The 21368-nt window shown below is 43.9% G+C and overlaps 1 protein-coding gene across 1 annotated transcript in view; it reads left to right on the top strand.

Moving 5' to 3' along the window:
* The window catches only part of LOC129329276 (semaphorin-3D-like), a 91432-nt gene that overhangs the window by 28607 nt on the left and 41457 nt on the right, over nucleotides 1-21368 (top strand). The window contains exon 2 of the mRNA XM_054978767.1: nucleotides 15723-15944. Within this exon, the coding sequence (XP_054834742.1) occupies nucleotides 15809-15944 (136 nt within the window). The 5' untranslated portion in view covers nucleotides 15723-15808. The remainder of the gene's footprint in view (nucleotides 1-15722; nucleotides 15945-21368) is intronic.

The raw sequence follows: 21368 nt of genomic DNA, 5'->3' as shown, positions 1-21368 counted from the left end.
GTGAATAATTTCTCTGGGATTTTTCAAGTCCCTGGAGCGTTTTAGCATCCAGTAACCAACTGGCCCTTTTCTGTCCTTTCCTGAGAGCCAGATGGTGCCTTTGAAAAGTATCACAAGGAACAGGAGATGGACATAACCTTGCCCTAAAATTCCCAGAATTGGCACTGCCCTCTATAGGACTTATGCAAGTGGAAGTCTAATAATAATGACCTGGTTGTGAGACACCAAGCCAGTTTAGTGAATGGGACAATTCAGATGCAATATCAAATCATGGTTTGGCCTTATGTGAACAAGCCCCAGGTTGTGGATTCGGTCCTCCCCACCTTCCCTTGCACACTGCTGTTCCTTTCCTCCTATCTTTTTTGTGCATAACCACAATCATTGTTACACATGAATCAGCAAGCTCTGGTTTGTGCTTGCCTTCCAAACAAGTACTGGAAACCACTTTTGAAGACAAGTGCAAAACAAAGGTTGCTGATTCAGATGTTGTGTCACACTATGGTTTGTGATGAAAGGGGAAGAATCAGAGGTGATAGCATAGGAGCCCAAGCTGTGAGTTTGGCATTACATGCAAGTTAAGCCAATTTCTTTTGTAATGGAAATACAGATGAGATATTAGTGAGTTCTTTGGTGACAATAGTTAGACAAGCCTGTACATGATCCAGCTGGAATGTCTTTTCTTCATGTAAAATTTTTTCCTTATTTACAGAGCTCATTAAGTTTACATTTTGTATATACACACTGCTCATTGTTATCGCTGCTGTCTGCTTCCTGATTGCATCCTGGAATCATTGACTCCAGTCTTGAATTCCAAGTTTTAGCTCATCATGTTACCCCCAGACTGTAATGGGATCACACAAGCTTATAAATCATTTAGGAGACAATTAAGAACTAAAAAAAGCCATACTGAACTAAGCTAGAATTCATTGGGGTGAATGAGAACTCAGCACCAGGCCTGGAGAAATGACAATAGCATTCTGTTCATAAGCCTAGTCCTTCATTTAACCATAATCTATAACAACTAAGCAAAAACTATCCAGTTCAAATAATAGGCTGTGGATTATGTATCCTGAGATCCTAAGATCTCACTGCCTGCCTCACTGTATAAAGATTTGATTTGAAATTGATATTTTTTGTTCTAGAAGATGGTAGTTCCCTAGATCATATCTTTAAATATCCAAGTCCCTGGCACATCATAAAATAAGCATAATAGCTCTAGAGAGTCTTTTACTTTTGAAACCTTACCATTGCAAACATAGGATGCAGAAGCCCGGTTAGTTTTCTGTAGAAATGAAAAGAGGATGCGATATTAGAGTTCAGTTCTGATGAGAGCAGGCTTGTTTGGCATTATTTTTTGTTTTGATAAGTCACTAAAACTTATCTCTGATTCATCCCAGCCATTACACCAAAACGTTATTCTTTATTCCTCTCAAACGAATATAATCAGGGCACACACTCACTCACAACCTCCTCCTACAGTCAGTCGTGGCTCAAATCTCAAAATATCTCCTGAAGTAGCAAACTCCCTTATTATGCTTGAAAACTAGAAATCAAATACTCATAGCTTTGGAGCATAGATTGCTTAAAGCTGCACTGAATGTTTAAATTAAGGTTAGAGTCATCATTTACAGATTGTTCCTTTCAGATACTTGCTTTCCCACTTTTTATGAGTAAACTCTGTCTGTTGCAAGCAGGTTCTGCTCTTTGCAAATGGAAGTAATGGTTTATGGCGGGGGTTGTGATTGCCTCCCACAAGGGACCCTGCTCCAGAACAGAAAAGAAAGATTACCTAGTGGAAAGCTGACTAACTTTGAGAACATCACTTAAATCAATCCATTTGATTTTTTTCTTTTTGCTTTTGGAATGTGGATTACCGCCAGACACTATGTTCATAACCTGCATAAAATAACATACACACAGCTTCATCTCACTGATTTTAAGTAATACAGTCCCATTGATCTGAGAAAGATTTGATCAGAATACTAGTCATTTCCTAATCATGATGATTACTTCAAAGTAAGTCCCAGTAGTTTAATTCTGCCGTCATTGTTGGACTCACAACAAAGCCCGTTGTGGAAAAAATACAACGGGCTCTAGAAAGGGGAAGGCCAGCAGGTGGGCATTCCCTCCTTCTCCGTCACTGATACCAGCCAGATGAAGGCAGAGGGGCGGGCACGGCCACCTCTTCTGTGCCTGATCCTAGCCGAGTTAAGGGGGCGGGCATTGCCATCTGCTACATGCCTAATCCTAGTCAGGTGGAAGGAGGGGTGGGCATTGCCTCCTGCTCCACACCTGATCCCGGCTGGGTGAAGGGGGGGTGGGCATTGCCACCTTCTCCGTGCCTGATCCCAGCTGGATGAAGCAGGGGAGGGGCATTGCCACCTGCTCTGCTCCTGATCCCAGCAAGGTGAAGAAGGGGCAGGCACTACCTCTTGCTCTATGCTTGATTTCGGCTGGGTGAAGGGGGACATTGCCACCTGCTCTGCATCTGATCCCTGCCGAGTGAAGGCAAGAGGGCAGAAATTGCCACCTGCTCCGCTCCTGATCCCTGTTGGGTGAAGTGGGGGGGAAGGCATTGACATCTGCTCTGCACCTGATCCTAGCTGAATAAAGGGAGGAGAGCATTACCTCCTGCTCTGTGCCTGATCCAGGCCAGGGGAGGGGGGGCAGACATTGCCTCATGCTCTGCTCTTGATCTCAGCCAGGTGAAGGGAGTGGGCATTGCCACATGCTTCTCTCCTGATCCCAACCGGGTGAAGGGCGGCAAGCATTGTCACCTGCTCTGCTCCTGATCCTGGCTGGATGAAGGCAGGGGGCATGCATTGTCACCTGCTCCACTCCTGATCCCAGCCAGGTGAAGGGGGGAACGGGCATTGCCACCTGCTCTGCACCTGATCCCAGCCATGTGAAGGAGGGCGGGCATTGCCTCCTGCTCTGCGCCTGATCCCAGCTGAGTGAAGGCAGGGGGTATGTATTCCCACCTTCTCCGCTCCTGATCCTGGCCAGGTGAAGGGGGGAACGGGCATTGCCACCTGCTCCACTCCTGATCCCAGCCAGGTGAAGGTGGGGTGGGCAATGCCACCTGCTCTGCTCCTCATCGCAGACTGGTGAAGGGCTGTGGGCATTGCCCCTTGCTCCATGCCTGAATCTGGCCAGGTGAATAGGGGTGGTCATAGCCGCCTCCTTCGCACTTGATCATGTCTGGGTGAAGGCAGTGAGCATTGCCACATGCTCCACTCCTGATCCCGGCTGGGTGAATGGTGCGGGGGCAGGTATTGCCACTTGCTCCTGATCCCACACAATAGAAGGAAAAAACCTCAAAGGTCTACAGAAATAATTATATATAAATTTTGTAATTTTTATAGAGTTCAGTGCATAATACAAAGTGCTAAAGTGCTAATAAATACTTCATAATAAATATGCCATTCAATAATCCAATAAATATCCATCAAATAATTAAGTTAATAAAGATACATGCAATCCTGATCAAAAAGTCCAACTGGTATAGTTTCTCCAATCTGATGTTGTTTTATACACTTGAGATGTCGTATACATGTCTCTTATCCTATGGTTCTGTTGGGCAGGTGTTAACGTCTTTCTAGAGTGACTTCACAAGACAACATGGTCTAGTGGTTATAGCTGAAAGCCAAAAATTGGGTTGAAGAGCCTACAGGTTCTGCCACCCTGATATCCCGTTTCGGCAAATGAGTTTTCAAAGGCTCATGAATGTATTATATAAATTGCTCCAGCAACTTGGAGATTGGAAACTTGGAGATTCCCATCTCCAAGTGATTGTGAAGCCGACGGACCATTACCCTAACCCTAGCCCTAACCCTAACCACTCCTGATCCCAGCTGGTGAAGGCGGGGGCGAGCATTGCCACCTGCTCTATTCCTGATTCCACCTGGGTGAAGATGGGGGCAGGCATTGCCACCTGCTCCACTGCTGATCGCAGCCGGCTGATGGGGGGACAAGGCCTTGCCACCTGCTTTGTTCCTGATCTGAGCTGAGTGAAGACGGGATGGGCATTGCCACCTACTCCATTCCTGATCCCAGCAGGGTGAAGGTGGAGGCCGGGTAATGCCCCCTTCTCCATTCCTGATCTCAGCTGGGTAAAGGGTGGGCCAGCATTGCCACCTGCTCCGCGCCTGAACCCAGCTGGGTGAAGATGGGGGGTGGGCATTGCCACCTGCTTTGCTACTCAGCTTGGTGAAGCTGGGAGGCAGGCATTACCACCTTCTTTGCTCCTGATCCCAGCTGGGTTAAGACAGGGGCCAGGCATTGCCACCTGCTTTGCTCCTGATCCCAGCTGGGTGAAGGCAGGGGGTGGGCATTGCCACCTACTCCTCTCCTGATCCCAGCTGGGTGAAGGCAGGGGGTGGGCATTGCCACCTGCTCCTCTCCTGATCTCAGCTGGGTGAAGGTGGGAGATGGGCATTGCCACCTGCTCTGCTCCTGATCCCAGCTGGGTGAAGGCAGGGGAGGCATTGCCACCTTCTCTGTGCTTGATCCTGGCCTGGCCTTCCTGCCCTGGCGTGCTCTCTGGAGGCTTGGCTGCCTCATCTGGGCTTCCCTCCACAGAAGCACCCTCTGGAGGCACACCAGGGTAGGAAGTGAGTTGTCTTGAATATGCTTAGCCTTTTATATAGTAGGATAGGGTTGCCAACTTCCATGTGGGGTTCTCCATCTTCTCCTTTGAAGAAAATAGCTGCTTTTGAGGTGGAATCCAATAATATAATATCCTACTGAGATATCCCCCCAAACCCTGCTCTCCATAAGCTTCACCCCAAAGTTTCCAGGAATTTTGCAACCCACAGTTCACGCCCTACATTTGGATGAATTTATTAGTTTATTACTAATTAACATTGCATGTTTAGCACTGTAGAAACTCCCTAGTAGGTGCATATCTACATCAGCAGTTTATTACTAATAAATCTCGTGCCTTAAAAAAGCCCAGCAGGGGTTGCCTTAAGGTCACTGCAACTTGACAGCACTTTACACACACAAATACGCTACTGCAACATTTTAACTGGAGATGCTAGGATCGAACCTAGGATTTTCTGCATGCAAAGCAGGTGTTCTATCTCTGGAAAAGTCACAGCCCCTCCCCTTCATGATTATAGGACTACATTTGGGGTTTCCTGCAAACCACTAAAGAGTGAATGGTAAGTCCTAGAATTCAGTTCTTTTCCCTTTCAACCATCTGGAATTTCTGCAGAAAGGCTTATTCAAGAAAACTGGTTCATCGACGGTCTTCCTGTGCAGGCACACATGGGGAACTGCGCATGCACAGGCCTGCCGATACCGGAAAATTTCCAAAGCTCAACGCCACTAGGCAGCGCTCCTGCCTCTCTGCGTGCCTGCGTGGCCGTTTTCCCACCGAAACGGCTCCTAAGAGGCGGAGCGTCCCCCACATACCCTCAGTCTTCCTTTCGCCGCCGATCGATACAGTTTTCCTAGCTCGTTCGCCGCGATGTCCAAGACTGCACTGTTCAAAAAATATGAGTCCCGTGGAGGAAAGATGACGAGATCGGATGGCCATTCGTGCTGTCTTTACTGCCTAGGAGAGACGCATTACACCCAAGCGTGTAAGCACTGTAGGGCGTTTACCTCGAAGGCTAGAGCAGAGCGGGCGGGTCGTTTACACGCGTCCCTTTGGAAGCGGGCGATGGCGTTTCATGATCCATCTACTGAACCTGCGAAGGTACCAGAAAGATCTGCCCCACGACCCAGCCCTGGTTCGACCAGCTCTCGAGCTTCTCTTTCCCGCCCTTCTCCGAGTCAATCGGAACCGAGGCCTTCAGAGTAGCGGGCTGTCCCGGCACGGAGCACTTCATAACCGGCCGTCGCCGGTACGGAACCGTTGGTTCTGAGTTCCCATCAGAACCGCCCGTCATCATCGAAGACGCCCTCGAGATCTTCACGAGAGCCTCCGGAACCGGCCCCTCCTCGGAGTAGAACACCTTTGGTTCCGAGAGCGGCTTCATCGGACTCGGTTCCATCGGAACCATCGTCGATTCCGAGAAGTCGGGATTCAACGGGGGAGAAGGAGAAAAAGAAGAAGAAGCACAAGCACTCCTCCAAGAGTGATGCAGCGGTACTTGAAAGCATCATCTCTACTTCACCCGTTCCTGCTGAAGCTCGTCCTATGCCTTCGAGTGAGACCCATCTAGGTTCGGGTGACCATCGCTCGCCCCGAAGCCCTAGGAACCGGGCAAGCTCATCAGGGCGGCTGCGGTCTACTTCTCGAGACTCTCGTTCCCCGAGATCTTCTGAGTGCAGCAGGGGTCGGGCTCGACACCGACGCAGTCCCCAGTCATATAGAAGTAGGTCCCGGGACGATTGTTATAGTGAGGAGCCTGCTTCTTCCATCTATCGGGGTCGATCTTCTCCTGGTTCCGATCGTTTATACCAGCGGGACTCTCAGTCCCCTTCGTTCCGAGACTATGCTTATGACGATCCTCGGGGGACACCACAGTACTCCAAACGGGAGCATCCTCGGAGCCGAGCTCGCTATAGCATCTCCCCCTTGTCTGATTCACCTGTCAGAGACATAGGGCCTGCTGAGGAGGCTTCACCAACTGATGATTTCAGAGCCTATAATGATCTTCTACAGAGGATGGCTAAGGCCCTGGACATTGAGGTGTCATCTACTGAATCTAAATTCACTGACAAGATTCTTCAACATATCTACTCAGGCTCTACACTGACGGTGGCCTTTCCTCTTATTGATGGTTTTACCGACCTCTGGAAGGGTCTACACCCTAAACCGGCCTCCACCCCAGCCACCAACCATAAGGTAGAGAATTTGTATCGACTTAAGGACGATACCCACCCATTTTTGTCGGTCCATCCGCCTCCTTCTTCACTCGTCACCGAAGAAATGCAGACTAGACCCAAACAGGGGTCAATGTCTGTCCCAGCCGACAAGGATAGCAGATGCATAGATGCTATGGGTCGGAAGGTCTACACTTCAGCCGCTTTTGGAATCAAAGCATTTGAGAAATTCTATAAAAGTCTATATGAGGAAAAAGAGGTGAGGGAATTTGAGGAAGAGACAGGGTCAGTGTTAACGGAAACCGAGTGAAGGAAGTTTGAGGAGGATATAATGCAGCAAGAGATAGAGCAGGCAATAGGTAGCTTAAAAACAGGTAGATCCCCAGGGTTGGACGGCTTCTTGGCAGAATTTTATAGGGAAATGAAAGAGGTATTGATCCCAGAATTACAAGAGGTATTTAACAATATACTAAAAGGAGGAAAGGCCCCTGATACCTGGAGAAAAGTAGAAATAATAGTGATTTTGAAACCTAAGAGAGACCCCCAAGAAGTGGGTTTGTATAGACCGATTAGCCTGCTGAACCAGGATTATAAACTCTTTGCCAAAATAATGGCAAATAGACTCAAGGATACTATTAGGAAAGTGATAAAAGAAGATCAGTATGGGTTTATGGAGGGTAGAAATATTGCACACCCGGTAAGAAACTTGATCAACGTCTTGAGTCATAATAAATGCAGGAAATTGGCATTATTAAAATTAGATGTTTACAAAGCCTTTGATACACTATCATATCAATTTTTATGGTCAGTTATGGCTAAATATGGAATTAGTCAATCACTTATACAAGTATTCCAGGAGATATATAGAGAAGGCATAGCGGTAGTCAGACTTAACAGGGAACATACTTCACAATTTTCAATTCAGAGGGGAGTTAGGCAGGGATGCCCGCTCTCCCCGTTCCTCTTTATAATGGCTATAGAACAATTAGCTCAGCGTATTAGGAATTCTGGGAGGATAGAGGGATGCCAAATAGGCAAGGAAGAAATTAAATTAAATCTATTTGCAGATGATTTGATCATAGTTATATCTAATCCGAAAGAAGGAGTTAAAGAGACAAAAATTATATTAGAAGACTTTGAGTTAAACTCAGGATTAAAAGTTAATATGGCAAAATCAGAGATAATGTACATCAATGTAAGAATGGAGGAAAGGGAAGAGATACATAAATGGACAGGAATAGGTTTAGGGGTTAGGAAATTCAGATATCTAGGGATATAGTTAAAAACGTTAAAAAGATGGTAGAGAGGAATTATAATCAGACGTGGAATACAATATTGAAAGAAATGAGGAGGTGGGGTAAAAGGACATTAAGTATAACAGCTAGGATTAACATAGTGAAAATGCTTTGGACTCCAAAGCTACTATATTTGTTCCAAACGATACCATTAGAAATCAATAGACAAAAAATTAACAGCTGGAATGCAAGAATAAAGGAATGGGTTTTTGGCAGTAAAAAAAGTAGGGTTTCTAGATATTTTATATATGCTCATAGCTCAGATATGGGTTGGGGTGTCCCAGAACTGGGGAATTATCATGAAGCATTTCAAATAAAAGCATTAATGGAAATAGGGGAGAGAAGTGAACAAAAATGGGTTAGAATCGAGAATGAGGCAAATAAAGGGGTGGGAAGATTTGGAGTGTTTACAGGAGGAAAGTTTAAATATAGTATGTTAGACCCAGGACTGAGGAAAACAGCATTAATGATTTGGAGGAAATGGCAACTGAAATGGTTAAAGGGAGTATCTAGACAAGCACCAATAGAGGCGTTGGATGAGGAGGAGGAAGATGAGAAATGGTGGAGATTACTTAAACAGAAAGGGTACACTAGACTACAAGATATACTATGTGGGCAGTTGCTTAAGCCATTACAAATATTACATGATGAAATAGGTAGGCAATATTGGTTGAAGCTAATAGGTTTACATAATAGACTTAAAAAGATAATTGAAAATAAGATTTTGGTGGTGGGGGAACCAATGGAGGAGTTATTGAAGGTGATGATAAACACAAAAAGGGAATTAGTAGGTAAGATATATAGGAGGATGACGTCTGATGATGATCGGACAAGAACCCTCCTTCAAGGGAAGTGGAGTATAGAAATTGGTTTAGAGGAAAGAATGATTGATAGACTTGTAAAAGGTACACAGAAGATAAAAGTGCATAAATTTAGAGAGTTGGAATTGAAATTTTATACGAAGTGGTATAGAACTCCGGTTATATTGGCTAACATGTTCCCAAGATTGAGCTCAAAATGCTGGCATTGTAGAATTGAGAAAGGATGGTACTCCCATATGTGGTGGGAGTGTACAGAAGCTAAAGCCTTTTGGGAGAAGGTAACAGAGCAGCTTTATAAGCTTTTTTGTAATAAGACCGAAGATAGATGTTGAACTGATGTTAGGTAGTATTCTAGGCTATCAAGGTATTAGGAAAGAAGAACAGGATTTATTTAAAGCAATGGTGCTAGCTGGAAAAGCAGTAATAGCATTTGGTTGGAAAGACAAACCAAGTGGACGGAACTAAATTGGCAGAATTATTTATTTGAATATATTCGATCAGACATTATAGCTATAATTAATCAGGATGAGCCATGGGAATTAAGGGCAGGGAAGATTAAGGAAAAGTGGCATTTATATCTAAAATGGGTTATGGAAGGTCAACAACGGGACTTTCGGTGGAAGCTTCTAGGCCTCTGTCCCTGGCTAGGAAGGATGAGAAGTTAAGGGGGGGGAGGGATAAGGGTATGGGAACATAGATGGATAACTTGTATGAGGAATAATCATTCAAATATTGAAGGCAATGTATTTATGTGCAATTAAATAAAAACAAAAAACAAAAAAATGGAATCAAAGTGACTAACTATGCGGCCATGATGGCTGCATACCAGTTATTACTCTGGAAGACAGTAGCTGCATTCATCCCCAAACTCCCAGATGACCAGAAGGTCTTCCTTTGAGTAATCCAAGAGGAGGCGGTGAGGTTATCCAGGCATCAGATCAACGCTAGCCAAAGTGCAGCGGATACTTCAGAGAGAGCATTGCTTTCGGCCGTGGTCCGCCGCCGATATGCCTGGTTGCGTACCACAGCTCTTCCTCCAGACACAAGAAATAGAGTGGAGGCCCTTCCTTTCGAAGGGACTACTCTTTTTTCGGAGAGGACGGATGAGTACCTCTTGAAGAAACGGACTGACAGGCTGGCAGCAAAGTCGTATGGGGTGCTGCACCAGACTCCCTACCAGGCTGCGAGACCGTATCACAGGTCGTTTCAACGCTACCGTCAGCAGCGCTATCAGCCCTATCAGGGGTACGGCTATCAATCATGGAGGTCATACCAAAGTCCTCAGCCTGCCTATAACAGGCGTAGGCAGAACCAGAGGGGTCGGGCCGGCTCACACCAACAGCAGCAGCTGAAGGACCAACCTCCGATACAAAAAAATTTCTGACAATTACAGGGCTCTGACCCATTTTTCGGAGTCAGACTGAGTTCCTATTTGGCCGCTTGGCGTTCCATTTCTAATGATGTTTGGGTGTTGTCTATTGTTGAAATTGGATATAAAATAGAGTTTGTTGAGTTACCTTGAGTTACCTTATTTACGACTCCCTGTCTTTACTTCTGATCCACCCACACACGAGGTCCTGGCTGAATTGACCGCATTGTTACAAAAAGGGGCCATTGAGGAAGTCCCAAAGTTGGAGTCTTGGTTGGGTTTTTACTCTAACCTATTTATGGTAGAGAAAAAGGATGGTGGTCTGCGGCCCATCCTGGATCTCAGAACCCTGAGTAAGTTGGTTCGGGTTCGGAAGTTTAAGATGGTCACTCTTCAGGTGGTTTTGGCATTAATACCCCCTAACTCTTGGTTTGCGGTCCTGGACCTTAAAGACGCTTACTTCCATATCGCTATATTTTCGGAGCATAAAAAATTTCTCCGCTTCACGTATGGTGACCGTATCTATCAGTACAGAGTGCTGCCTTTTGGGCTGGCATCTGCCCCGAGAGTTTTTACAAAGTGTATGGCCGTGGTAGTGGCCTATTTAAGACTCCAAGGGTGTTGTATTTTCCCATACCTTGATGACTGGTTACTAGTGGGGGATTCCCCTAGTCAGGTCACGAGACAGGTAACTCTGACGTTAGAGGTATGCCTGAAGTTGGGGTTATTCGTGAATCACAAAAAATCACAGTTGTCCCCTGTTAAGAAGATTCAATTTATTGGAGTGGTTCTGGATGGTTCCAGAGACGCGGGGGTTTTGCCTGAAGATAGAGCACACGAGATTAAAACCCTTGTAAACAGATTAAAGTGCTGTCGCTTTCAACCTGCTAGAGTACTGCAGTGCCTGCTGGGGTGCATGGCCTCTACAACTGCAGTCATACCTTTGGCCAGGCTCTATATGAGACCACTTCAAATGTGGTTTAATTCTGTTTTCTCCCCTGAACGAGATTTGCAGAGTAAAAAGTTTTCTGTACCCCAGAGGGTGGTGTCTTCCTTGGAATGGTGGTTGAATGATTCATACCTCTTTGAGGGTGTGCACTTTGGTTATAAACAACCACAGGTTACGGTCACTTCGGATGCCTCACTTCTAGGTTGGGGAGCCCATTGTGAGGACGCTTATGCCCATGGTGTCTGGTCAGAGGATGAGGGTAAAGAGCATATTAACTTGCTGGAGTTAAGAGCAATCTTTTATGCTCTGGTTTCCTTTTCAGATACCGTCCAGAACAAGTCTGTGCAGATCTTGACAGACAATACGACGGCGATGTGTTACGTGAACAAGCAGGGCGGAACAGCATCGGTGACCCTGTGCACCGAAGCGGTGAAACTGTGGCAGTGGGCCCAGGAGCGCTCGATGTGGCTGCAGGCTGTGCACATCCCGGGGGAGTCGAACTCCTTGGCGGATCACTTGAGCAGACTGCAGGGGGACCAACACGAGTGGTCTCTCCGGGAAGAGTACCTTCTCCCTGTCTTTGCTATGTGGGGGTCCCCGGAGATAGATCTCTTCGCTTCGGAAGAGAACTTCAAGGCCCGGGACTATTGCTCCAGGGGAGGAGTGGGACGAAAATCTCTTGGGGACGCGTTTCAGCTCAGGTGGTGGGGTCACCTGTATTACGCATTCCCACCGTTTCCGCTGCTGGCCAGGACCATCAGCAAGATTCAGCGGGACAGAACATCTGTCATCCTGGTAGCCCCGTTCTGGCCACACCAGCCGTGGTTCCACTCCCTTCTTCAGCTCCACGTTCAATCCTTCGAGCTTCCGGTGGTTCCAGATCTCCTTTCCTGGAGGGGGGTGTTCCACCACAACATTGAGAAGCTGAAGTTAACAGCTTGGCTCATCAGGCAGGATTCTTCTTCTCCTTGGACGTAACCCATTTCCTGGAGAATGCTAGACGTCTGTCGACCCGGCAGTCGTATACACTTAAGTGGAACAAATTTACGGATTGGTGTCACAGGAAGGGGATTGAATCTTGGCAGTCTTCCCTTCCAGAGATCCTGGATTTTTTATGGGAGATTAAACAGGCAGGGCTGGCTAACAGCTCTGTAAAAGTATACTTGGCGGCCATTTCCGCTTTCCACCCTCCTATTGATAGGAGATCAGTATTCTCCCACTATACGTCCAGGTTGTTTTTAAAGGGGTTGAATAATCTTTTTCCCCCTGTGAGAGCCATTGTGCCACAGTGGTCACTACCTTTGGTCTTATCACAACTAATGTCGAGACCTTTTGAGCCTTTGGCATCATGTCCCTTGTGGTTCTTGACCCTAAAGGTGGCCTTCCTGGTGGCTATCACCTCTGCCAGGAGGGTAGGAGAGTTGGCAGCATTATCTTGTGACCCACCATATTTGAAAATACACAATGAAAAGGTGGTTCTTAGGACCAAACTGGAGTTTCTACCTAAGGTGGTGTCTAACTTTCACTTGTCTCAAGACATTGTGTTACCGGTCTTTTTTCCTTCGTATACCTCGAGGGCTGAGAGAGCGTTACACTCCCTAGATGTTAGAAGGGCAATCCTCTTTTATTTAGACAGGGTAAAGCCTTTTCGTTTAGATTCCAATTTATTTGTTTGCTTTGCGGGGCATAGGAAGGGAAAGAGTGCCTCTTCCCAATCTATTTCTCGATGGGTGGTACAAACCATATTGACATGTTACAGGTCAGTGAACTTACCTTGTCCCCTAGAGGTGCAGGCTCACTCAACTAGAGCACAGGCATCATCGGCAGTGCTGCTAAGGGGTGTTCCCTCCCATGATATTTGTAGAGCAGCAACTTGGGCCTCTGCTGATACATTTGTGCAGCATTATGCCCTGGACGTTTTGGACAGGAGGGAGACAGCGGTAGGCACTGCGGTTCTACAATCTATGTTTCTGTAAAAAAAAAGAAAGAAAAAGAACAGAGGGGACGATAATTGGATAGGAAAGTGTGAGGTTACAGACCTGTTATGCTGGTATGTTTGTTGTCTGGAGTTGTAGGTTGTGTTGCATCTAATAAACACGTTTTTACTTACCTCCTCCCAAGTGTTAAGCTTTGTAATCTTCCCATGTGGGACTGCACAGGAAGACCATTGATGAAAAACAGGTTTTACTTACTATAACTGTTGTTCATCTAGGTCTTCCGTGCAGGCACACATGCCCTCCCCCCTTCCCCGCTAAATCTCTTGGTTTTCCTTGCAGTATGGCGGCGAAAGAGGACTGAGGGTATGTGGGGGACACTCCGCCTCTTAGGAGCCGTTTCGGCGGGAAAACGGCCGCGCAGGCGCACAGAGAGGCGGGAGCGCCCCCTAGTGGTGTTGAGCTTTGGAAATTTTCCGGTATCAGCAGGCCTGCGCGTGCGCAGTTCCCCATGTGTGCCTGCACGGAAGACCTAGATGAACAACAGTTATAGTAAGTAAAACCTGTTTTTTTGTGTCTTAATGTGATGCCTGCAAAACAACTCTATGCAGTGCTACGCATTACAATAAGTATGGGATAACTCGGTGTTACACTGGTATTTTCCATAGCCGATATATATGTGTATATATACATCACTTAACTCCAGAATACATACATCTGGGACATCTGACTGGCTTGGACATTCTAGTGATGATGATGATGATTAAATTTATAGTCCACCTTTCTCACTGAGATTCAAGGCAGATTACACAGTGCAAGTGAAGTACCATATAAGCAACAGCTGGGACATTCACTGAGCAAAATACAATAATGAACAACAGGACATTCAATGAGTAGATACAATAAGGTATGTTAGCAGAAAATCGGAAAACAAGCCTAATGCAGAGCACAGAAATGAAATTTTTCTGAAACGCAGCGAAACTAATTAACATTGCATTTTAGCACTGTAGAAACTCCCTAGTAGGTGCATTACATCAACAGTAGGTAAACATCAAGTCAATTTAAATACAGTTACATTTATTATTGCATTTATTTATTATTGTCCATTATTGTCCATGTGTTTTGTTTTAAAGCTTGTGTTTAAGCTTATTTTAACATTTTTATTGTTTGCCATCTTGGGGGCCCTAAATTGGGTGGAAAGCTGTCTTTAAAATATTTCAAATAAATAATATTTAATTCCTTGTGAATTCTCTAATCAAACCATAGATTTGATATATGTTGGGGAAAGTGCTCCCGATTTGATAACACTAAAATATAAATGCAGCTTGTTTTCTGAAGAGAGAGGCATTACAAAAAAAGAAATTATTGATGGGTACATTTCATTATGTATCCTACTCAAATCCATCATATGCACTTCCCCATTATATTCAACAATGCACTTGATCACAACATCCTTTGTTAGTAGATAAGGCATGAAAGCAGCACCCTTTTTGGAGCTACACTTCCTGTTTCTTCCATCCCTTTTGTGGCCTCTTTGTTTATGTTTGAAATTTTTACCAGAGTGAATAATTTCAAAGGGGGTTTCACCCTCCTCCTGTCTCTGACTGTTATCTTGGTTATAGATGCGTAGAACGGTAAGGGCTGAAATTCTGTGTACACTTACATAGACAAAAGAGAAAAAAAAGAAGTGGAGGCAATTGCTTTCCATCAAAAAAACTTTTTCCTCAGCTGCTTTTCTGTTGGCTGAGCTCTGAGATTGAAAGTAAGTCCTGCTGCGGGACAAGCTATTCAGGAAAGAAGCACAGGCAAAGGAATTTTTTAGCACCCCTTCCTGACTGCTGCTTTTCCACCTTAAATCACCCCACTCCTCACTTTACACTTGTTCAGCTGCATGAGACATCATCTAATGAGCTGTGCCACAGCCACATCTAGTTAGATTTTAGTTAGCTCATACATCCAAATAAAGATGCACAGGCCTGGGCTGCAATATTGATGCAGACTTTTAATTCTTTAGTCTAGACAGCTCCAGGCTGAGGGGAGAATCTCAGTTAGCAGCTTGTCCCTGCTGAACCAGAACTGGGAACCAATGGTGATTCAGAAAGAGGATGCTGAAATATATAGCAATTATAGCATAAGCTTTCGAGAATCACAGTTCTCTTCGTCAGATGCATCTGACAAAGAGAACTGTGATTCTCAAAAGCTTATGCTACAATAAAGTTGGTTAGTCTTAAAGGTGCTACTGGACTCTTTTTGATTTTGCTACTACAGACTAACACGGCTAACTCCTCTGCATATATAGCAATGGCACTCTTCAGAAAAACTGTCTTAAAAGGAAACAACATGAGATCTATCCAGTTCACAGGACTGGGTGGTAGTTTAACTGTGTTGCCCTGAGTATCCCACACTTCACACCACATATGCTAGTTTTCAACATAGTTTCAGATCCGAAATGCATGACACATCTTAACAAGGTCCATTCGGGAATGAAAAGGAATTGGAACAATACACAACTGAGCTCTGTTCACTGGTACCAGTAGGTGTTTGGCTGTTAAGGATTCTTTCCCATTTGTTTTTTAGGTGGTAGGTGAATTTCTTGGAGGGAAAAATACACCTATGAGGAAGATTTTCTCACTGAAACAAGAACATTTGGCAACTGAAACGGGATGATCAGTTTGATTTTATCTAGATGCTGCTGCTTTGCATCCAACAAAGCCCTAGTGGTTTGGTTTGTTCTGCTGGCTGTTGAGAACTGTTGTTGTTTGAAGCTGGGAGTTCCTCGCCTCCGCCTCTCATATAAAGGTAGGACATCTTCCTATGTCTCTTTCAGGTGGATACTTAGGATCCAAGCCCAGAGCCATAACATAGCTAATCAATATTTTGTGGAAAACCTGAGGTAGATGCAGGCTTCTGATTTGACCCAGAGGTCTCCCTTGTACACCTTCCCTTTGGGATTTCGGATTCACTAATCCCAAATCTGCATCCTTTGACCTTTGCTAAATTAAGCCTCTCAAACCACATCAGGTATTTTAGTAGAAGCATTCATTCATGTTACATGTATTAAAAGCTGAATAGTGAATCTGACTCTTCACCCCCTATCTGCCCACATTTTATACATTCTAATCTTAAGTGACTTGCAGTTGACCTCAAGTCCTTGCCAGACAACCACAATACATACACAGTTGGTTCCTGGCTTGTTATGATACATGTTTTCCAAGAAGTATTTCTTTTGCAAGGATTTTTCAATTTTTACTATTCTGTTATTGACAATAAATATGATTCTGCCAACACCTTCCAGATGGCACATTTACTTATTCTGATTCCTTATACTGCACCTTTTGTTGAAGCCTCAAAGCCTCTAACATGTTTCAAAAAACACTACAAGAATAACAACCAAATAAGAAAATACAGCAAAAAAGAGAAGCCAGAGCAATTAAAGTCAAAAATCCAAGGGAGCTTAATAAAAATCTAAAGAGTTCTGAAAATTAAAAACCAAATGCTCTTCAAAATTAACTGCTGTCTAAAGGCTATTACAGAGGGAACCAAGTGGATCTCCTAGAAAGCAAGGTTTGGAGCCCCTGCTGAAAAGCCTTGTCCCATTGTTTATCCAATGTACCTTAGATAGTGGAGGCACATTCAGCAGAGCATCTGAGAAAGACACTAAACTTTGAGTATGTAAGAAAAGACAGTCATTGACAAATGATGAATGCCTTGAACTAGGCCTAGAAATAAGTTGGAAGTCAGAACAGATGATGCAACACCTACATGTTAGTGTCAATGGGTATTTTGAACCAGTTATAGATTCTGACTGCTTTTCAATGGAGTTGAACATAGCAGTAAAAACTTCCTAAAATTTTCACAGATACTGTGACCATAATCACAGGCAATCCTGAACACTGTTTTTTTCATTCTACAGAATGATAAAAACTTGAGAACCTTCCTGGCCCATCAGGCAGGCCATTCTGTCAGATGGGAGCCACAACAGATAAAGCTTGGTTATGTGCACCCTTTTGAAAGGAGACACCTTCAGAAAGCTTTGCTCCGATAAATGAAGCTGTTGCAACAGAACATATCAGAAGAAGCAGTCCATCAAATACATGGATCCTAGCCCATGAAGGCTCCCTAGAAGCTAAAATGACAAAACTAAGGCTATCATACTTTGGTCACATCATGAGAAGAAGATTCTCTGGAAAAGTCAATAATGCTAGGAAAACTGGAAGGCAGTAGGAAAAGAGGAAGACCTAAAATGAGATGGATTGACTCAATAAAAGAAGCCACGTCCTCCAGTTTGCAGGATCTGAGCAAGCCTGTTAATGACAGAATGTTTTGGACGTCTTTCATTCATAGGGTCGCCATAGGTCAGAGGTGATTCGATGGCACATAACACACACAAGCCCATGAAGGGATTTGTAGGTTATAAACAGGACCGTGAACTGAACCCAGAAATGAATTGGTAACCAATGGAGTTACTAAAGAATTGGATAAACATTGATATTTTAGGTCACATTTGTACCCACTTAATCATACGCGTAGCAATTGACTTGTTGGTCCTATGTAGAACGCACAAGGGCATTGTTGATAGGTAGCTGCATATATCATGCTGGAGGTTGACCAGTAAATGAGGCCCCTGGTGATAGGTGATTAGGTCACCATGAATGATCACTGTGCTTGTCTTTATACTTCTCAGTTTTCCATGGAAATGCCTTTCACAGACTGGCCCTTTTAACTTAACTGATTTACCCACTTTTTTCAAACCTCCTCCTGTGTATAAAAATATTGCTAAGAATTCGTTTCATGCATCTGATGGTTGGCTCAGGACCATAAGAGCTACTGCTACAGTAAACTTTTTAAGGAGCCATGGGGCTCTTCTTTTGTTCTTAGGTTCTGTAATGCTTGACTAAATATGAGGACAGTGTTGGCATCTAGGTTTATTGCAAGGTCTCATTTCTGCTAGTTAATCAGTTGTTGCTGGTAAGAAAATTATTTTACTTGGGGACTATCTGTAAGCGATCTGTAAGAGACAATTATCACAGTCGAAGATGGACTGTAACAGTGCATCCTAAGCAGAGTTACACTCTTTAATCCTGCTGATGGATTGGAGTAGTTTTCGCTGGGAGCTGTAAGTGGCAACAAGTGACAATCTGACACTTTCTCCTTTGGGCCTGCCTGCAGTAGTCTGTCCCAAGTACCCATCTGACCCTGGCAGTTCATTTTTTTCACTCTGTTGGGTGGGTATTATAATTTTAACAGCTCTGAAGTATATATATTTTTTCAAAAACATAGCCACCAGTGATAATAGCCCACAAAACGAAATTAATGGACTTAGCTAGCTTTGAAACATGAGTAGCTCAGAATCTTCTGCAGGATAGAGACAAAGCTGGATTCCCTGCTTCAAATTTCAGTGTGTGCAAGGGCTAGGAATGCTAAAAACTTTTAATCTTTGGTCTGTGTTAAAAGGAAGTTCCCAGCCTGAGGAGGACTAAGAGGCAATGAAAACAATGGCAGGAGGTGTGACTCACAGACATCAAGCCAAGTTCAAGGCACAAGGATGATGGGTTTACATTAGAAAAGCCCACAGAGACACTCTCCACCCTGGGAGTAGAATAGAAACCAGGGAGAGAAAGAAACAGATGGGCCCACCAAAAGGAAATGAGAAAACCCAAGACAAGGAGTGCAAAGGAAAGATGTGCTTGAGAGAATAAGACCTAGAACAATAGAACACCACAGCAACAGAATGGTTGCTTTCATAGTGATTGTCAGTGGGGAGTGTCAGGATGGAACACACATGCAAAGATTCACATACAGGCAGGAGGGACACACTTTCTCTGCTCCACAAGGCAGCCAGCAATTTATTTATTAATTCTTTTTTTAAAACTATATCCTGTACACTCTACCTATGTGGTATCACGTTATCTAACAATATAAAAAAAAATTAAAACAATATGGCAACAATGTATGCAATAAATATCAATAAGTAGCTTAAAACAGCAGCATACAGTTTACACAATATTAAAATCTTAACACAATAGTGAAATCAGCAATATGGCGAATAAATAATTAAGAGAAAGATGGTCAGCAAAATCACTTAAAAGTAGGTCATAAAGCTCTTAAGAAAACCTCCACCTAGCAAGTCAGTATTATTTTTTCCCCCTTTGGGACTATTTTAATTGCTTCGCTTGAAAAGGAGTTTACTCAAAAGTTTGTTTCTAGAGTTTTAAATATTTGTTAGTTCAAAGAAGACTATGATGGTTATCACAGATCACTTGCATTCTCTCTCTCTCTCACACACACACAGACATGCACAAAGAATCTAGCTGATGGGAGATGCTAGGCATCTCCCATCAGCTGGATTCTCCAAATCTATGGGACAAATCTTGTACTGGATCTCTTGCATCCGACACAATACATTTCACCTCTCCACTTCTGATTTAATGGGTGCAATTTGTGCAAATTCAGATTATTTTATGACAAAATTTAAACTCTAAGCCAGAAAACATGGGAGAAAGGAATAGGAAAGGAATTTGTAGAACTTCTTACAATGACTAAAGTGCATTGAAATTAAATGCCACAGAGTTGCTCATCTAGACATGCATGTAGTCTGTGCTTTGCAAATTGCAAATAGGACTGAGTAAGTATTATCCCTTTATAAGAAGTACAGTAGTTATATCTACAAAAGTATCATGGTGAAAAGAATTTCTTCAGGAGAGAAGATTGAATTTTTGCAGCAAATAATATTAAACTATCAGCCAGGCCAGGCTCACCTTTCCACAAATGAGGGCTGAGCGGGATATAAGATTTTTAAAAATGTAGTATGAGTTTATGTATTATTTGAGCATCATAGGACTGCTTGGCCTGGGGGACTGTTGGTGCTTTAATCATATTAGAGAAAAAGGATGGCAGTGGACTAGTTGCTATTTTGACCCCTGAATGGCATGCAGCAGTCTCTGATCCCAAACAACATTCTCAGTAGGCTTGGTCTAGACCTACAGTTGACTCTTGAGAAAAATGGGTCAGGGGAACATCATTTTAAGATCAGAGAAAGAGCTGTGCCCTTGGTGCAGACATAACACTTATTTACAGTTTTGTCTTGGTTTAGAGAAGATGTTGTATAATGTCTTTTAATAGGTCTAATCAGCAATTCTACAGTGGGAAAAGTAAATAAAATGTAATTAAATGGCCCTCCTTTGAGAGACCCAGACTTGCCAAGTAGTTAGGATCATCTGTGCACATGGCCTAATGTGCTTGAGACACACGTTTAACTCATCCCCATAAGTGAATGGCTTCTACTTATTTTCTACAATTGTTTGTATTGTATACATATGTTGTAAGGTTTTTATATGCAAACTACATGGCACACTTTTCATATGTATAATGTATAAAACTGATTTTCTCAGTTACAAATAACAGGAAAAATGCTTACATTTTATGAGGAATATTCAGTGTAAGGAAACGGAAATGATGTGAAAACAAAAAAAAACAACCATGGATTTGATTTACACAAAGGAAAATCAAAACTGAAATGACATTTAGAGGGTGAAACAGCAGGGATGAGAAATTTGAAATCATCCATAACGGAGGTTTGCCTTTGGCAATCTAAAGAGTCAGCAGAGATTTGCATTTGGCATCACAGGAAAGGCTGGTTATGTGTAGTGTTGCCAATCCCCCTCTGGGGGCAGGGGATCCCCTCCAACCACCCTCTGTCACCACTCACCTGGCTGGCAGGGGGATGAAGGCATGGGGAACCAGCCAGTCATGTGTACTTTGCCCATGAGGCGTGTGACCCTGTGTTGCTGGAAAATGATGTCATTTCTGGCCAAATGTGGAAACAATAGTTTGCGATAGGGTCATGTGACATCATAGCCACCATTTTATTTGCCATCTTATGCTTTCATGAACCGAGGACATTTATAATATTTGCTTCTATAGCTGGTACTCCCAGGGGGATACTGTAGTCCAAGGCAAGGGAGAAGGGGAAAATAGGGAATGATTGCAATGAGCCCCCCCCCCCTCGAATGGACCATGAAGATCCATGGTGGAAGATCAGTATGAGAGGCAGCTGAAGAGAAAGGGGAACCATTTCAATCCTCACCCATTTGCAAGAAAGAAGGGAAAGAACTTTTGTACAGCAATGCAATCACACACTCGAGCTAATCTCCCCTTGCCTCATCATGGAAGCATACTGCACATACTGGAGCTTTGACTCTCGAAGGCTCATACCCTGGAAAT

This window comes from Eublepharis macularius, chromosome 4 (assembly GCF_028583425.1).
Source record: "Eublepharis macularius isolate TG4126 chromosome 4, MPM_Emac_v1.0, whole genome shotgun sequence".
Classification (NCBI taxonomy): domain Eukaryota; kingdom Metazoa; phylum Chordata; class Lepidosauria; order Squamata; family Eublepharidae; genus Eublepharis; species Eublepharis macularius.
The sequence above is the reverse complement of the archived record's forward strand: the minus strand, read 5'-3'. Positions and strand labels throughout refer to the sequence as shown.